This window comes from Nipponia nippon, unplaced genomic scaffold (assembly GCF_047370975.1).
Source record: "Nipponia nippon isolate SJK-2023a ecotype South Korea unplaced genomic scaffold, ASM4737097v1 scaffold_5, whole genome shotgun sequence".
Classification (NCBI taxonomy): Eukaryota; Metazoa; Chordata; class Aves; order Pelecaniformes; family Threskiornithidae; genus Nipponia; species Nipponia nippon.
Genome location: NW_028262369.1, coordinates 32332601 through 32351143, shown reverse-complemented (window position 1 = coordinate 32351143; position 18543 = coordinate 32332601). Strand labels below are relative to the sequence as shown.

The following is an 18543-nucleotide window of genomic DNA, read 5'->3' as shown; positions in this document are numbered from 1 at the left end:
CAGCCCTGCCTGCCACCTCCAGCTGAGGGCTGGGAGCAGAGCCCCCCACCACCCTGCCCATGCTCAGAGCCCCCCTCCCAGCTCACCCAGCCCTGGGGCAGCACCGGAGGCTCCTGCCCTGCAAGGTGCCCAGCCCCAGCTAGGGTGAGGTGCCCAGGGCACACGTGGGGCAATGATGGCTGCCCTTGCTGCTCTGTGGGATGCTTGGTGGACATCCCCCTTGGGGACAATGCTCTCCCCCAGCAGGGACAAGCCCCTCTCCCCCCTGCTTAGCTCCAGCTGGCTTTGTAGGTAATAGCAGGGCAAGGGAGCATTCCCCAGCTGCTGGCTGCTCAGTGCCAGTGCTGGGCATACAAGGGGGATAAGGACTGCACCCATGGGACATGGTCACCCACCCTCCAACCCACCCTCGGGGTCCCCAAAGAAGTTCACAGCAGGATACAGCCTCAGGAATACAAATTTCATTAAAATCTAGGATCCTTTAGAACTCTACACCAAGAGAGACACTGGCACAGGCAGTGCTGCCCAGGGACGCGCGCGTTATTGCTAACAATTAGAGGTGAAGAGTAGTGGCGTGACGTGTGGAGCAGGGCACTGGCACCATGCGGGAACCTGCACCCCTCACCGTGGCACGGCGGGGGGCTCGGGACAGGGCCGGGGGAGCTGGAACGTCCTGCCGGGGCTCAACACCTGCCGCCACTGCCGCCGTGCCAAGCCACGCCGTGTCCCTGTGCCGGCCGCAGGGGTATGGCACAGGGAGCACAGGGCGCTGGCTGGGAGGGGAGCAGCGGAGTGGGAAGGCTCCCACCCCATCCACCCCAAATTAAGAACTCCAAGCCCTTTGGCTGGAGCTGGAAGACAGATTTAAAACTGCCCGGCCTTGCCAGTGCAGCCTGCTCCACTAATACTGATTGGGGACTAAATGTACCCAGATAGTTCGGAGTGAGCGAGCTGGCACAGCCCTCTGTGTCTCTGCTGGTACCTCTCAGTAGCAGCAGCTGGGGGGCCGGTCCATCCTGCTCCCCCTTAGCACCATGGAAGGCCCCCCCCGCCCGTGCCAGGGCTGCTGGGGAGAGCTGGACACCAGCCCTGCCCCGTCACCCCTCAACCAGGCTTAAGTGCTCCCCAGCCTCCTGCCCTGCTGCAGGGCAGGCAGCAGCGCCAGGCTGTGCCCACGCCACTTGTGGCTGCGCCCAGCTTTGCGGGCGGTGCCTGGCCACGCAGGTGGGACCCACAGCCCCCCAACGGGGCTGCGGGGTGCATGGTGGGGGGGCGTGCCAGCTCGCCGCCTGTACAGCCCCGTGGTACCGTCTGTATGTGCGTGCCCACGTGTGCCACATGCATGCCCATACTCTGTCTGTGGGGGCACACACACGCACACACGTGTGCTCGAAGTGCTTGTGTCTTGTGCCATGAGATTTTGCTGCCCGTGCAGGCAGCGTGCTTGCCCCCGTCTCCCTGTGCTGGCCCAGTGCCTGGCACTGTCCCTGGGCACAGCCACCTCCGAGAACCTGTAGGCTGAGCCACAGCAGGTGCCCACCTGGGCCAGGGGTCCGTACAGGGCCAACCCCTGCCGCGATGGCCCTGTGCACACACAGCTCAGGGTGGCCGTGGGCAATACCTGCGAGCCCCAGCTCCGGTCCCACCCCATGCCTTTCCATGGATAGGCCAGGAGGGTGCCCCACAGCTGGGCAGGCTGCCCGGCTGCAGGGGGGACAGGAGCCGGGCACCATCCTGCTCCCCCCCATCCTGTGCATCCTCCAGGGCAGGGCCGCCTGCAAAGTGCCTTTGGCTCCCGGCCCTCCTGGGGCTGTGCCCCCTCCTCTCTTGTCCCAGCGTTGCGCACAAAGGTTACCGTAAACACGAGGGTTAACAAATGCCACGGGAGGGGTGAGGGGGGGTTAACCGGCGAGGAGGTGGGGGGGTCTCGGGGACAGGCGCTGAGAGCCCCCCGCGGTCCGGTGCGGCCCGGAGCGAGGCTCCGCCAGCGGAAGGTGCGAAAGTGTCACCGCGCAGGAGGGGTTAGAGGGGGTGCGGGGATGGCGGGGGGTCACAGTCTGGAGTCCTGGTTGTGGGCTGAGCCGTTGCTGCCCTGCACAGGGGAGGCAGCTGCCGCCTCGCTCCAGCCCTTCTCCGGCTGCAGGGGCTGCACCTCCAGGTGGGACTCGGTGGAGGGGCTGAACGCCGGGGCGTAGCGCCCGCTGCGGTGCTCTGCCAGCGCCGGGCCCCAGTCCTTGCTTGCCTTGGTAGCATTTTTCAAGCGCTAGAGGGAAGGAGAGAATGGGGACAGGGTTAGTACCTGCCCTGCTCCCCTGTCCTAGCCTCCCCCAGAATGCCAGTGGCTCCCAGGGGTGCCCGGAGATGGGGTGCCCCAGGGATGCTGCCTGCACACAGCCGTGGTGGGGTGCTGACAGCTCCAGCGGGGTGGGGGACAGCCCCAGGTGGGACAGGGACAAGGGGGTCTAGCCCCTGGCCACCCACCTCCAGCAGCGTGTCCCCCTCGGAGCAGCACACTTTGTAGATGGCGTAAATGGGGATGCAGATGACGGAAGAGAGTGCCATGAGGAAGCCGATACTGATGGCCCAGGTGGGGTAGATGTAGTCATTGTAGGAGATGGGCCGGTACTGGATCACTGTGAAGACCAGGATGAACTGGGGAGGGACAGGCAGGATCAGCCAGTGGGGAGCAGCCAGCCTGCTCTGTGCCCCCTGAGTCGCCCTGCTCTGCCCCATCCCTGCTGCCCCCCTGCAGCCCAGCACCCTCCTCCCCAGGGTGGGTGAGTGGGGGGTCCAGGTGGGATCCTTGCCCCCTCCTCCCGTAGCCCCGTGCCCCATGGTCACGATGCTCACAAAGATGATGGCGGGCGAGATGAAGCGCCAGCAGATCTGGAAGAAGAGCGGGGGTGGGAAGCCCAGCATCATCTCAATGTCCTTGAAGTAGTTGTGATGCCCTGTGGGGATGAGTGTCCGTCAGCCCTGGCATGGCTGGACTGGGGCCCCCGTGGGACCCTGCACCCCCTCCCACCCCTGCCCACTACCAGCTCCACACCCCGGGTGGTGGAGCCCACCAAGCTCCTCCTGTCACGGCTGCCCCGGTTGGCCAATGGCTTTGCACGCCTCAGCCATTTAGCATGCAGGAAACTGCTGAGTGGCCAGAAGTTAGCACACCCCCTTCCTCATTGGTTGGCTGGGGCAGCCCTGCCAGCTGATTGGCTGTAGGCAGTTGCACCTACCGTAGATGTACATGATGGCCACGCACATGATGCAGGAGATGATGACCAGGGAGAAGCTGGCGGCGTAGTTGTCCATCAGCAGGAGCCAGTAGATGCCCGCCTGCGAGAGGGACCTGTTGGCATGGCTGCCCTGGCGGTACCATCACCGTCGGCAGGGCAACAGCACAGCCATGCTGCCAGGGCTAGCATGGCAACACACAGCCTGGATACCACCACCACGGTTGGCATGGCAATGCACAATGCCAGGGTCAGCACGGCGACGCTTAGTCTGGATACCATCGCCAGTGTCGGCATGGCAACACCAGGCCCTGGGTGTCACCACCACCGAGGTGGTCACGGCAACAATGTGGAGGACATGGCTGATGGTGTCAGCGCAGCAAGGTCACCATGGCAACGGCACCCTGTCACCACAGTCCCATGGTCACCTACCTGTGTGGTGAGCGGGACGCCCAGCAGGAAGCCCGCCACAGCCACCGCCAGCGTCACGAAGGTCTTTCTGCGGATGATCCACTCGTTGCCCACCTCATCCACGATGGCCGTGACCAGTGTCTCCAGCAGGCAGAACTGCGCGTGGGGCAGAAGGAGCAGCATGTCACCACCATGCCACCCCATCCCAACATGCTGGCCGCATCATGCCGCCCCACCATGACCTACCTGTGTACCCAGCCCCAGGAGGATGAGCATAAAGAAGAAGAGGATGGACCAGAGAGGTGAGATGGGGAGCAAGGTGAGGGCCTCGGGGTAGGCGACGAAGGCCAGGCCAGGACCGTGGTCGGCCACCTTGGAGACATCCACACCCAGGTGGTTGGCCATGAAGCCCAGGATGGAGAAGATGACGAAGCCGGCATAGACACTGGTAGCGCAGTTGGTGATGCTGATGATGATGCTGTCCCTGCGGGAAGAGGGGTCAGGGCTGGTGGCAGGCCCAGGGGGCAGCAGGAGGACTGGGGGGGGGCTGCGGTCGGGCACTCACCGGTAGCAGTTGTTGTGGAATTTGTTGTAGGAGGCCATGGTGATGAGCCCACCCCAGGCACAGCCCAGCGAGTAGAAGATCTGCGAGGCCGCGTCACCCCACACCTGCAGCGGTGGGGTGGTCAGTGCTGTGCCCCCCAGCCCCACTCCTCCCCGGCCACCCGTCACCCCTCATCCCCGCTCACCTTGGCGTTGAGGATCTTGTCCCACTGGGGCGTCAGGTAGTACATGATGCCGGTGAGGGCCCCCTCCAGCGTGATGCCGCGCACGAAGAGGATGGTGAGCACCACGTAAGGGAAGGTGGCCGTGAAGTACACCACCTGCGGGGCGGCACCTCAGCGGGGTGGGGCCGGGGACAGGGGGTGGGGCCACAGACGAGGGGTGTGGCCTGGGGCAGGGGGAGTGGTGGGTGGGGGAGGGGCTACAGACCAGGGGAGGGGTTACGGTCCAGAGGGTGGAGCGGTGGACCAGGAGTGGGTATGGTTCAGGGGGAGGGGCTATGGCCAGGGAAGGTGGGGCTATGGCCATATGGGAGGAGCTGTGCCCAGAAGGGGTGTGGCCAGGCTGTAAGGGGTGTGGTCTTTCCCAGAGTGGGAGGAGCATGCAGAGGGCTGGGACCACGCCTTGAAATGGGAGAGGCTGGGCTGGGAAGGGGTGGGGCCACACCCACAATGGGAGGTACATTCCCAGTAGGGGAGGGGCTATGCCTAGAGAGGGCGTGGTCATCCCCAGAAGGGGCGTGTCCACGCCCAGGGGGCGGGGCCCGGAGGGGGAACAGGCGCGTACCTTCCCCGAGGACTTAACGCCCCTGATGAGGCAGAGGAAGACGACGACCCAGGAGACACCGAGGCAGCCCAGGAGGGGCAGCCGCACCTCGCCCAGGTTCCCGATGTCGTCCGACAGGTCCAGCACGTACCTCCTGTGCCGGGGGCAGCTGGCGTCAGCGGGGCCCCGCCACCTCCGCCCACCCCATCCCCGTCCCCATCCCCAGTACCTCCAGTACTCCTCGCTGGGGCTGGTGCGCTTCTGGGTGGCGTTGAGGAGGCGGGTGATGTTGAGGGCAGCGTGGCTGGAGAGGTTCCTGTCCAGCACCCCCACGCAATCGTGCGTGTTCCAGGCGTTGCTGCAGTACGTCCAGGGCAGCACGCGCGTCATGGACACAAAGAAGTAGTAGAAGGCAATACAGATCACCACGTTGTAGTAGATCCCGATGTACGTGGACACCACCATCATCCCGTAGCCCACGCCTGGGAACAGCACCGGGGAGGGGTGAGCGGCACGGTGCGGCACAGCACGGGTACGGCGCGCAGCACGGGGGGTGTGTGGCGTGGGTGGGGTGGGCAGCATGCGGCGCTGTCAGCAGCCTTGCAGCCATGCTGCCGCTTGGGGCCCAGCTTGTGGCACCGGGGTGGGCAGCACCGCATGGCTCAGCCTACCAACGTGCATGGGGTCCTCTACCTCTGAGCAAGCCCCGTGATGCTGAGGGTCCCCTGGGATGCATGGCAACACACAAAGGGTGCATGGCCTGCAAGGCTGCAGGCAAACCCTTGGGGTCTGGAGACCTCCTTGGAGAACCACTGAGTGAGGGTCTCTCCTTGTACAGCCACGGTGACTTCAGGGTTACAGCTACCTGGTGGCAGGTGACACAGGCCACACAAGCACAGGGACATGCACCCAGGCTGAGCACGCCATGGTGCAGAGCAGCTAGGAGCATGCGTGTGGGCTGTCTGCACTCAGATGTGACATGTGGGTGCATTACCTGGCAGGCAGCGTGTAGGCGTGTGCAAGGGGAGCCGGCAGCACAGGAGCACACCGATGCGCCAGGAGGTGCACCCAGAGTGGGGTCCAGCCACAGCAGGGCAAGCTCTGAGCATGGCCAGCACCCACTGCCCATGGGGCAGGGAGAGGACTGCAGGTGTGCCCCAGCCCGAGGGGCCGCAGCATGTTCAGGGGACCCAAGTGGCCTCTGCAAGGGTGATGCGTGGGGGACACATGCGGCATGTGCACGGATGTGTGTGTAATGCCTGCAGTGGATGCCAGTGCAGGGCTGGGGTGTGCGCAGGGGATGCGTTGTGTGTACAGGGATGTGTGTAATGCATGCAGGGGACGCCAGGCAGGCTGTGTGTGCACAACAGTGCGGCCCGGGGTGGGTCTGCGCACAGGGGACCCCTGCAACACAGGCAGCGATGCATGTGCAAGGCGCACGTGTGCAAGGCATGTGGGGCTGTGTGAGCTGCAGGTGTCTGCGCAGGGCTGTGCAACGTGCCAGAGGTGTGCGTGCAGGGGACACATGGGGGGGTGCGAGGGGGCGTACCATGTGCTGGGGGCTGTGCCGGCGTGTGCCAGTGGGGACGGGCAGCCCCTTACCTTTGAACATGGGGCTGACCCTCCAGACGCCAAGGCAGCCCTGGCTGGCGAACTGCCCAAAGGAGAGCTCCATGAAGAAGAGGGGGATGCCGCAAAACACCAGCATGATGAAGTAGGGGAACATGAAGGCACCTGGCAGGCAGGAACCAGAGGGTGAGAGCAGGCAACAACCCTGGGCACAGCCTTGCCCCCCCCTCGTGCACCTGGGGCCAGGTGCACACCCCCACCCTGCCCCAGGCACCCGGCTCCCCCAGCTCCCCGACACCCACCTCCCCCATTGCGGTAGCAGAGGTACGGGAAGCGCCAGACGTTGCCCAGCCCCACGGCGTAGCCCACGCTGGTCAGCACGAACTCGATCTGGTTGCCCCAGTTGCCACGCTTGACGCTCTTGTCCTGCTTGCCCCGCTCCCCGGGCACAGCGCCATTCTGTGGAAAGATGCCGTGGGGCGCATCAACTGGAGACCCCCCCCATCGGCCCCATTGGAGGGGCGATGGCCGCCGAGCGGGGCTGGGTGGTCCCCTGCATCCTGCCCCATCCCTCCCCCATGCTAGCCCCCCTCGCCTCACCATGCACAGGCAGTGCCAAGGAGAGGGGAGGGCAGCGGTGGCAGCCCCCCCGATGAATAGCTCTGCCTGGAGCCCGGCTGCAGCGAAGGAAGAGCCTGCAACTCATACAAAGCAGGTCCAGGCGCCCGAGCACAAAGGGGCCTCTGTTCCCGCGCGCCCCCCCTCCCCGTGCCCAGCAACAGAGGCCCCGCTGGGTGGCCGCTGCCCACAGCTGGGGGGAAATGGTGGGACCCCCAAGGTGAAGCAGGGGCCCCCCTCAGTAGGGAGTGGGGTGCAGTGACTAGAGCAGGCAGGGGGGGCTGGGTGCCCCCCCCGGGAAAGGCACCCTGCTGCAGCTGGGGTCCTGCTGCCGGCTCAGCGCCCAGCGAGGGCACCATGCTTGCTTGGGGCAGCTTGGTGGGGGGGGTCCCTGCAGGTGGGTCCCCTGGGGACAGCCCCAGCACCCAGCTGTCCCTCACCGCAGGGGACCTGGGGAGGGGCCAGATGGGGGCAAGAAAGGGCGCTTTGTGCAGGCTGCCATACAATGCAAGCTCACACCAGGGACAACAACAACAACAGAGACGGGTGCCCGTCGCCCCCGACGGAGATGGCACCCATCACTCCATGGCTCCGTCCCAGTGTGGCCCTGGGCTCACATTAATATCCTGCCTGGATGCTGCCAAGCTCCAGCAGGTTGGGCTGAGGGCAGATGGCATTTTGGGGTGCCGTGGGTGCCCTGAGCCCTCCCATCCCCACCCAAGGCCAGGTGATGGGTGCATGGGATGAGGGTGCTGGTCAGTCCATGGCCCCACAGCACCCATGGCCCTATGGGAGCAGCATGGGGTGCCGGCAGCCCAAGGAAGATGCCAGAGCGCCATGGTGCTAGTCTTCCCACCACGGACACCCCCGTGCCCATGCCCGCTCACACTGCTCCCCCCCACTATGCCCCCCTGCCCCGTGCACCCCCCGTGATGGCTGATGTGGGCAGCGAGTGAGCCACAAATGGGAGCCATCGCTTCGGATCAGCTCACGCCGGCGGGGCGCGGGCAGCAGGCGCGGTGCACCTAACCGTATCATTCGATTAGGGCCGGCACAGCCGGGACGTGATGCCCGGTGACTCCGGCACCGCGCTGCCAAACAAAGCCATCTGCTGCAAGCGGGGCCCGCACGCGCCAGGGGCCGGGGGGCGGGGGGGGCTGCTGGGGCACAGGGCTGGAGGAGAGGGGTGATGGGGGGATCGGTGGGCGCTTTGGGCAGGGCTATAGGAACTATAGGGGCAATATGCCAGCCGTGCCCAGCCAGGGCACCAGGGTGCCCATGCCAGACCCCCATGGGCAAAATCTCCATCAGAAATGAGCTTACACCAACCGCAGGTGCTGGGGGAGCCCCCCCCAGGGGAGGCTCTTATTGTGGGGTGCTGAGCAGGAGCAGGGCTGAGAGGTCCCCAAGGTGGGGCAGAAGCTGGCACTGTCCCCATGCTGGGGAACGCTGCCCGCTTGAGCAGGCTGATCTGATCAGGAAGACTCTGATTAAGCTGCTCGCACTAATGAGGCTCTTAATGAGCAGCACAGCTGGCAGAGGGGAGGCAGTGCTCCAGCCTCCCTGGCAAAGGGTCTGGGGGGGGACAGGATGACACTGCATGGCCCCTACTCAGCCTGGAGCCCCGGTACCCAAAGGGGACCTCATCCCTGTCCCAAAGCCAAAGGGCCACCCCTCTGCTCAGGTGACCCTGACATGGCTTCACCCGCAGGCCCAATGGGGCACCCCAGCTCTGAGCCTCCTGGCACCAGTGTAACAAGAGCGCCAGGCCTCTGCTGCCCGTCCCCCCTTTCCTGCAGTGCAGGGCTTTAGCGTGCTTGTCCCCAGTAACGGGGCAGCCACATGTGTGCCCATGCATGCACAAGCACACGCACGTGCGCACACGCTTGCCTGCTCACCCCTCAGCTTGCTACAACCCCCCCCCCATCCCCAAATCTGGGAAGGTCGCCCCGTCCTTTACACTCATTAACCACCCTCCCAAACCCTCATGGTAAAAGAGAGGGGGACATCTCTTTTAAAAGAGAGCCCAGGCATCCGGGAAAATGAGACCCCCGCCCTCCCCACTGTGGGGATGGGATAGAGCTGGGCTGCAAAGGGGGAGCTACCCCCCAGCAAGGATGCAGCCTCTGTGTGTGTGTGTGGGGGGTCCTTATCCCACTCCCCAAATTTTCCATGCATGTGCTCCCATGCAGCCCCAAAAGATGCCTGGCTTGGGTGTAAACATCAGGGGGGAGGAAGGATGCCCCGGGCACCCCGAACGTCCCCAGAACATTCAGGGTGCCCGGGGCATCCTTCCTCCCCCTTCCCCAGGGACCACCCTCCCACCACCACATGGCCAAAGATTCCCCAGCCCAGCAGAGCAAGCATCATCCATCACGCCACCTGGCACCGGAGCCTTTCTCATGCTAAGCAGCATCGCCTTGCACAATGACAGCTTGGCTGGGGTGCCCGGATACCCCCCACTTCCCGAAGGAGCCCTGATTTATGGCTGGGAAGCTCATGGCAGTGGTGGGGTCGATGCTGGGAGGGGATGTCCCCATGGGAGGCATATCCAGCATTGTCTCCCCCTTCTTCCCCACTCAAACTGCCCCCACGGAGGTATTTCAGCCCAGCAGAAGCACACCGTGGAGCATCAGCCTTATCCAGCCTCCCCTGAACCAGTGAGGGACCCCCAATTCCTTCCCCAGCCTCCTAATGGGGTGCCAGGGCTGCTCCTGCAATGCCAATGCAGGGTACCAGTCAGGCCCTGATGTCATCAGCCTCATGTCATTGCTCTTCACCATGGCAATGGTGATGCAATCATGGCTGGACCAGGCAGGGGCTACCAGAAAGCATAAATATATGCTAAGTACATAATTTGCCAAAATAGCAGCTCTTCTAGGGCAGGGAAGTGGGGTGCAGGGTGCCTGGGGCAGGGAAACCCCAGCCTGGGGTAGGGGTCCCTGGGGATGGAGGGATGGGGTGACTTGGAAAGGGCTCCCCAGGCATGGGGTGACTTAAAGAGGGGTGTCCCAGGTGCCTTCACCGTCCGGCCACAGCTCCTGGGTGCTGCAGTGCGGGGGGGGGTGTGGGGGTGGAGGGGTGCCCCTGTAACCAGCCCCCACACTCCCTGCCCCTGGCACATGGGGTGATGAACCCAGAAGTGCCAGCCCCGTGCCAGGGGCTGCCATGCCCTCCCAGCCTGCTTGTCCTGGCTCTACCAGACCCACCGGCACATCCCAGCCATCCCTGCCCCCTGCGGTGCCCAGCCCTGTGTTTGCCCCTGCCCCGCTGTGGCAGAGGCATGGCATGGGGTCACAGGCACCTGGCACAGTCTGGGCAGTGGCAGCAGGGAGGCTGCCCAGCCCCACTGACAGCCCAGAGCGTGCTCTGCCAGACACCTGCAGCAGCACCAGCCCTGGCCCTGGGGTGCCACAGGGTGCCAGGGCAAACTTTGACATTGCTTGCTGATGCCAATGAAATGGAGGGGGCAGAAGGGGGGGAGTCTTAGCTAGACTCTGCCCCTCCAGGACTGAGCAAGGCAAAGGGGTGCCATACACCCCTCTTGCAATCAGTAGGTTCCAGAGTTAATGAACACATAACTGTCAGGCAATATCTTGCTCCCAGCACAGCTGAGGCCATGGAGGGGCTTGGTGCCGCACTGTGCCCTCCCTCCCCAGGGCACCCCACATCCCTGGCTGTGGAGCTTGGGGGTGCCTCCCTAGCGTCCCACAGCGCAGAGCTGCAGCTGCGCCTCAGTCCCGCAGAGCCATCGCTCCAGAGCCAGCACAAAGGGGCTTGGAGAGCCATGGCGGTGGGGAGACGGTGCTGGCACAGCCCCCATCCAGCCCAGCCCCCCACTTTGCCCCCCAAACCCTGCTCTCACCTCCCCACTGACCTGCTGAGGGGGCCTGGGGGGGCCCAGCTGCCCGTGGCCGCCATCCGGGGGGCCAGGCTGGCCGGCTCGGCGAGTCCCCAGCTTCATTGGCACCTCAGGCTCCAGCACAGCAGCCGCCCGCCCGCCTCCCCCCGCCCGCTGCCTCCAGCGCTTGGCACTGCTCCCCGCTCGCCTCCCAGCCAGGCTCAGCCCCTTGCCACCCGCCTCACCATGGCACTGGCACCCCACCACACCGCCTGCCCCGGCAGCATCCCTGCCTGCCCCACGCCATGGGGAACCCCCGTGCCTCAGTTTCCCCCCAGACAAGCTGCGCCCCCACAAGTCAGGCATTCCCCCCATAGCACGCTCAGGCAGGGCAGGCTGCACAACGGTCTGAGCCCCGTCCTGCTTAATGAGGCCTCATTAGCGGGGTCCAGCTGCTCGCAGCCCTGCACGCTCTGGCAGGCAGCGCTGCCCTCCCTGCGGGCACCGCTGCCTGTCTGGCTGGGATGGGGACCTGCATTTGGAGTGTGGCAGTGGGCCGTGTCCCCTCCGTGCCCCCCGTTCCCATGTCCCAGTGCCCCCAGCCCCACACATGCATTCCTGCCCCTATGCCTGTCACCCACACAGCCACCTGGCCCTGCACACCCAACCCCAACCCCTGGCACTCAAGGGCTGTGGGAACCGGGCATGGCCCTGCTGGGGGACGGGGGCATGGGGACAAGCCTGCCTGCTGGCACATACCCAACCTGGTGCCATGCTACTTCACTCTGACGTCATACCGCTGGCGACATCATGGGGTCTCCATAGCAACCCTTGTAAGGTCACTGCCCCGCGGGGGACCATCTGGCTGACAGGAGGGCTGTGCTGTGACCCTCCTGCCACCTGGGCACCCCACAGCCTCCCCACTCGCCCCCTTGCCAGTGTGGGGTGGGACCCCGGTGGGGTGCTGTGTCCCATGGGAGGGTGGGTGTGGGGTGCCCCCCAGCCAGGCTCGGGGTGCCCCAGCTGCTCCCAGCCCTGCGTCCCAGCTGGGGAGCGCAGCCAAGGCGCCAGCGAGGCGTGATGGCACATTGAGGGCGGGGGAACGGGCCAGCGCTTTTGGGCTACCATCTGGGGTCCGGGCAGTGGCGGCCGCGGGCACACACGTGAACAGCACACGTGTGCAGGGCGGGCACTCAGCCCGCTACGCGCTGGCACCCAGTGCCTGTCCCCTCGTGCACCAGCCACCCAGTAGCTTGGGACATGCCCCATCCATGGGACAGCAGCACCCAACTGTGCCCCACCGGGACACGTGCAAGCCCAGAGCCGCCCCACGCTGTGCCAGCCCCAGTGATCCCAGCCCAGCCCTCCCAGCTCACACCTCCAGCCCTGCCCCACATGCAGCCGGGCACCTCCCGTGCCCTGACACCCCACAACGTGCCTACACAAGCATCCCTCCATGCCCTGGTTTGGCTGCACCACCTTGCCCGGGCCACCTGTGTGCCACTACCAGACATCCTGCCCTGGCCACACTGCCCCTGTGCCCCCCACAGCAGCCTTAGCCCAGCGGGACCCACCGCCCCATCCTGGGGATGCCAGGCCCTGCACCAGCCCACGGGAGCACAGCACTGCTCCCCTGGCAGCCTGGCCAGCAGGCAGAGGGGACTGCCAGCCCCATGAGAATATGCTGCTGGAAAGAAAGGGCCCGCAGCAGGATCCTCACCTCCCCTGACACCCTGGTCCCCACCCCGGCTGGCTGGCAGTGCTGAGGCTGAACTAGAGAGGCAGGGGCAATGAGCACATCAGGGATGGCCATAGGTCTTCCAGCCCGCATCACCCTGTCCCCGAGCAGGGCTGCAGGGTGCCCAGGGTATGGATGATACCCAGGGACCTGCCCTGGTGCCACCATTCCCTAGCCAGGCGCTTCCCGACGGGGCTGCCTTTCTCTGGCCCCATTCTCCCGAGAAGGACACAATTTTCCCGGGGCGTTCAGGCAGAAAAATCCCCCGCCGCCCCCCCCCCCCCCATCACTGCCTCTTGGTATTTTGGGAAGGGCTCCCGCAGCCAAGAGCCACTTCCGCAGCTCTGCTGGCCCCCCTGCCCGCAGCCACTGGCCGGCAGCACCACACCGCTGGGGGTGTCTGGGACAGGCAGGCCGCCCCCAACCCTTAATCCCTGGCAGCACGGTGTGAGTAATGCCCTCGTGTCCAGCCGGGGTGGGCTGAGTCAATGGCAGGAGCCCACCTGAGGTGGGCACCCCGTGGCTGAAGGCTGCCCAGCCGTGCCAGCAAGGCAGCCCTGGGAGTCAGGAGCCACTGGCACTGCTGGAGCCCAAACAAAGCGTCCTGAGGAGAACAAAACAAAATGTCTTTAAAGGCCGGGGAGGGAGAGGCTGTCAGACCCTCCCTGCTCCCCTGTGGCCCCATGGGGACCCCTTTGCCTGGCCACACAGGGACTGATCCAGCCCCTGGAACTGCCCTGTAACCCAGTGCCCCGTTGGGCATCTGCCACCACGGCTTCTGCAGGGTTTGGGAGGGGTGGGGAGGCACTGACTGCTCTCCTGCCTGCGATTTTGGAGTAAGCATGCAGAGCTTCCCTGGGGCATCCACAAAATGCAGAGCCTGCAAAAGCAGGACACGGCACCCTCGTTAACCCAGGACTGAGGGGAGGGCACAGGCCCTACCTAGCTCACAGGTGGGGAAACTGAGGCATGGCTGCACATTGCCCAGCTGCTGCCTCCATCGCCGCTGTCCCTCCCCAGGCCGGGCACATCGGGCACCCCAAGCCCCACCACAAACCCACCCAGTCCTGCGGCTGCACACAGACCCCTGGGCAGGGGCTGCGCCGCAGGACCCCAGCCGGGCTGGGGGCTGTGGCAGCAGGATCTGCACCTGCAGGCAGGGATGAGAGGACAGGCAGGGACAGCACTTTACCAGGTGACTGGCAGGGCCCTGGAGGCAGGCCAAGGAGATTAGCTCCCTTCCCCAGTGACCCAGGCAGCTCAGCAGCCAGCACCTTTCCTGCTGCAGCTCCTTCTGAGGCTCTTGCAGCTGGTGTGGCGCAGGGATGCTCCAGGAGTAGGGATGCTCTGGGAGCGGGGATGCTCTCACAGGGATCTGCCTTCCTCCCACAGCTCCCGCACCAGCACCCCTGTGCCTGGGTGTCCTCTCAGCCCCGCAAACAGGGGAGCCCCAGGCAGAGGGCTGCGAGTCAGGGCGGCCAGTGTGTGCCAGACCCCCTGGTCCCCAACCCATCCCCACCTCTCCACACACTCTGGCCCCAGCATGGACTGGTCAGATATTTCCGAGGAGAAAGTTAAAGATTGACTGGGAGCAGGTGGGCACTCGCACGCCTGGCTCCCTGCTGCAGGTGCCAGGCTCAGCTCTCGCCCCAGTGCGATGCCAGGCAGCACGGAGCCACGTCAAGCGCCCCACACATCCCCATGACTGACCCCTAATCGTGTCCAGATACGTCCCCGTTCCCAGCCAAGGGCTTCTCCTGGAGAAACCTGCCTTCCCATCCCACCGGCTGCCTTGACCCCTCCACACTGCCCACCATGGGCAGGATGGGCGCTGGGCTCCCCACTGCAGGCACAGCCAGCAGGGCCACGCTAGGACACGCAAGTGGAGGAGCCACAAGAATGCTGGAAGCGCCTGCAGGGCACGTCGCTCCCCTGGCTCTCGGCTTCCCAGGGAAGTCCTGGCTCCAGGCCCTCTGGCTGGAGCATGCAGCTATTTCGGGAAGCCCCCTGAGAAGGGAAGGGCCCAGCAATTGTGTCAGCCCCAGTGTTCAGCTCCCATCTATCAGGAAAAAGGGAAGAGCCAAGCCCAGCCTAGGCTCACCTGCCAGGCGCAGCGCAGCAGCCCAGCACTGGAAGCCAAGCTCGGGGCTCCCAAACCACTCACTGCACAGCAAAGCCACCACAAGCCCTCCAAGGAGGACACGCGTCAGGCACGTCCCGCATCCACCCAGGGCACCGCAGCCCTCCCTGGCACAGGTGAGCACAGGGCAGCGCACAGCACCCCACAATGCACTGCTTGCAAGGACAGAGGGTTGGGCACCGCACCGCTGCCTGGAAACACCCAGCTCTGCCCACACACCATCCTACCAGCCCAGTCTGGGAGACCCTGCTGGGTGGAGGCAGAGGGGAAGCAGATCCACACCATGCTCTCTGGGGGCACCCGACACGGAGGGGTACCCACACCCTTTACTGAGAGCCGGCAGAGGAGCTGCCTGACTGGGGCTTTCCCACCTTTGCTGCCCACTCAGAGAGCTGGGGCAGGTGATAAGGCCAGGCAGAGCGCCTGAGATGGGCGATAGCATCTCCAGGCACGGCGAGACACCACCTGGGGAGCCTCACAGGCAGCAGGCTCAGGGCGAGCAGTGGCCCAGCGTCTGCCTCACCGGCATCATGCTGGGGGAGCACCAGGGTGGCACAACCCCAGCCAGGGGTCCCAGGGGGCACCAAGCCTTACAGGAGCCCCAGCGTCCTGCTCCCTGCACCGGGTGCTGCGGGTCCTCACAGCAGGTGCCCACGCCAGCCCGCTCCCCGCGCCCCGGCACTTACCATCAGCCCCTCGCTGCACTTATCAGCCATCCCTGGAGGCTGGAGCGTGGTGCCAGCTGCCCGCTGCGGGGTTCCTCGCCTGCCCGCTGCTCTCCGTTGCGCTGGCTGCAGCACCAACACCGGTGCGCTTCAATCCACTGTCAGAGCAAGCTGGACAGAGGGGAGAGACACCAAGAGAGACGTGACTAGTGAGGTGGGCATGTCCCCGCCCCGGGCCTCCCCCTCCCTCCAGAAACCGGTGGGCTGTGCCAGGCAGGTCGCTCGCAGAGGATGCAGGGCCCGGGACTGGATGGACTGGTGGTGGGATCTCTTCCTGCTGGCTCCCACCCCCTCCGACACCTCCAAACCCCCTAGCACCCACACGAGTGGAGGCTCCCAGATGTTTCCCCAGAAGCAGTTAAAGATTTACCCCGTGTGGACAGACGACCTTGTGGGCAGCTAGCTGCTGGCCTCCCGGCGGGTGGGCGTCAGGGGCCACAGGCAGGAGCAGGGGCCCTGCGAGCTCTCCCCCAGTGAGAGCTGGAGCCGAACTGGCTGCAGCACACGGCAGCGCCAGGACTGGGCGCTGAGCAGGGCCAGCTCAGGGCTCAGCTGCCGTGCAGGACACAGATGGGAAACGATTGCCTTCTGCCCCGGTGCATTGCGTGCACGTGCCGCGCAGGGGGGCTGAGCCACTGGGCTCTGCCAAGCGCCAGGTGCTGCCGGACAGGGCACGGGTGCAGGCAGCTGCCTCACCTGCCCTTACCTGGGGCTGCTGGAAGCCCCAGGGGAGCACCGGGGCCTGACCTCACTGAGAGAAACAAGACAGCAGGTCTTGCAAAACACCCGTTGTTCATCTGTGTGACAGCACCGGTGTTTGCAGATCCCACACCAGCACTCAGTACCCTTGCTGGCTGCGGAAGGACCTCCAACCCCCACCAAGGGTCCCCGACCACTGCCACTGCTACCAGCCGAGCACCCCAGCGCCTGTCACCAGGCCACCGTGGATATGGAGTGATCGGCAGAGGAGCACAAGGCCCTGAAGCTGTGGGGAGGGAGTATGGGCAGTAGAGATAAAGGGTAGGAGGCCAGGGGATGTGGGGCGAGCCCCCAGCCCTGGCCACAGCCCCTCCAGTGCAGGCAGGCTGCTGCCAGCAGATACCGCGTCCCACCACCAAACCCCTCCCCAGGAGCAGCTGCATTTCCAAGGGAGCAGAGCTGTTGTCACTGCACAGGGAGGATGACAAGCCCTACTCCTTGTGTGCCATGGGGACCTCTCAGAGGTGGGAGGCACAGGGCCGGTGGCCGGACCTCCTCCCCACCTCACACCTATTGCCTGCCAGCCAAAAGCTGCCTGCCCTGCGGCCCTGAATTCAGCCTGGTGGCTCAAGCTGTGTCCCAGGAGGGGAGAGCATGCAAGGGAACAGCCCGCCACTCCCGCCAGGGTCTGCCAGGCGCTGATAAGGCTGCATGCCTGCGTAGATGCTGCCGGCTTCAGCGCCCAGCCTGGCAAGGAGGCGAGCACCCAGCCAGGTGCGGCAGTGGGATGGATGCAGGGATGCCCGAGGCTGCAGCATCCCCTGGGAGAGCCAGGCAGGGATGGGGACGCAACGCATCAGTGCTACAGGGTGGCTCTCCCAGAGCTGCGGGATGCCATGACAGCTCAGAGGGCAGGGCGGCTCGTACCTAGAGACCGCACGGGTGGCACCGTGGAAGTGTGGACACCGGGGCACCCACGGGGGCTCCCGGCTGGGGTGTCACACCTCGGCGGGGAAGGCAGCCCACGGCACCCAGGGGAAGGCCACGGATGTCCAGCCACGGGATGGAGGCCCCCCGTCCCCTCCCGCCCGGCGGGCGGCCCGGGTCGCCGGTGCAGCCGCTGCCACCTGTGAGGCCATTTCCTCCGCCAGCATCCGCCGGGCCCGCCGCAGCCGGGGCTCCCCAGTAGCCACGGCCGGCGGCCAGCGGGCCGGCCTGCCGCCGCCCTGTCCCTGTCCCTGTCCCTGTCCCTGTCCCCGTCCCCCGCGGAGGCGGCTCCGGCGGCAGCCCCGCGGGCAGCGCCCGCCGCCCGGCATCGCCCCGCCGCCCGGCACCCCCCCCGCCGCCGCCGCCCGGTGCAGCACGGCGGCAGGGGGACCCGGTTACATCAGCCGCCACGTGGTAGCTGCTCCGCCGCCCCGCCCCGGCACATGCCCGTGGAAAATTACCGCCAGCCCCCCTGCCCCGCCACCGGGCCGGGCCGCCCCGGTCCCCGCCGCCTCCCCCGGGTGCAGCGGCGGGCGGCCCCGCTCTGCCCGCCGCGCTCCCGCGCTCCCCCGGTACCGCGCCGCCGCGCCGGGAGAGCAACAGATGCGGGACCGCCCCGCATCCCGCTCCCGCCGCCGTTCTGGCGGGTGGCCGCTCCCGGTGCCGCTCCCGGTGTCGCCATCCCCGCCGCGCCATCCCCACCGCCCCCATCCCGTCCCCCCCTCCCCCCTCCCCGGCAGACGCCCGCCCCGCCCCACCCCGGTGCTCCCGCGGCTGCCGGCCGGGCCGGGCATCCGGTGCCGGCGGAGGTGCGCGCCCCTTACCGTGCCCATGCCGCCGCCCGGCCCCTCCCGCCGCGCCGGTTGGGCCCGCGGGGGCGCCGTCCCGGCGCACCCCGACCCGGTACCGGTGCCGTGCCAGGCCCGGAACCGCCGCCACCGCCACCGGTGCTGCCGAGTTAATGAAAGTTTGGAGGTCGGTGGGGGCTGGCGCCGCCTCTCGCCCCCGCCGCCGCGCCCCGCCCCCCGCGCTCCCCAGCGCCCCGCTCCGGCACCGCTCCCGCTCCCGCACCGCGCCGGGGGCGCGGGCAGCGCCGGGCACCGCGGGCACTCGCGGGGCGTGAGAGCGCACAACGGCACCCGTGGGCACACGTGGTAGACGTGGTACACATGCACACGCGTGGGCGCACAGGTACGCAGGGCACAGAGGGGCACGGACGGGCACACACGGGCACGCTGCACGCACGGGCATGCACC

At 66.5% G+C, this 18543-nt stretch overlaps 1 protein-coding gene across 3 annotated transcripts; it reads right to left on the bottom strand.

Annotated features, from left to right (window-relative positions):
* Positions 1-446: 446 nt before the first annotated feature.
* On the bottom strand, positions 447-18269 carry SLC6A9 (solute carrier family 6 member 9). Of its 3 annotated transcripts, XM_087730500.1 has the most exons (14): positions 18112-18269; positions 15563-15712; positions 6842-6998; positions 6573-6704; positions 5200-5452; positions 4992-5124; positions 4391-4525; positions 4207-4310; positions 3888-4125; positions 3663-3797; positions 3234-3333; positions 2851-2951; positions 2482-2652; positions 447-2263 (listed from the first exon to the last, which is right to left on the bottom strand). In XM_087730500.1, the coding sequence occupies exons 2-14, from the start codon at positions 15590-15592 to the stop codon at positions 2051-2053; spliced, it is 1902 nt and encodes a 633-aa protein (XP_087586626.1). In that variant the 5' UTR covers positions 15593-15712; positions 18112-18269; the 3' UTR covers positions 447-2050. The 3 variants fall into 3 exon arrangements, with proteins under 3 accessions (XP_087586626.1, XP_009466443.1, XP_087586627.1); XM_009468168.2 differs by lacking the exons at positions 15563-15712; positions 18112-18269 and adding an exon at positions 11035-11164; XM_087730501.1 differs by lacking the exons at positions 447-2263; positions 15563-15712; positions 18112-18269 and adding an exon at positions 11035-11164 and having other exon boundaries at positions 2495-2633.
* Between the last annotated feature and the right edge of the window lie 274 nt (positions 18270-18543).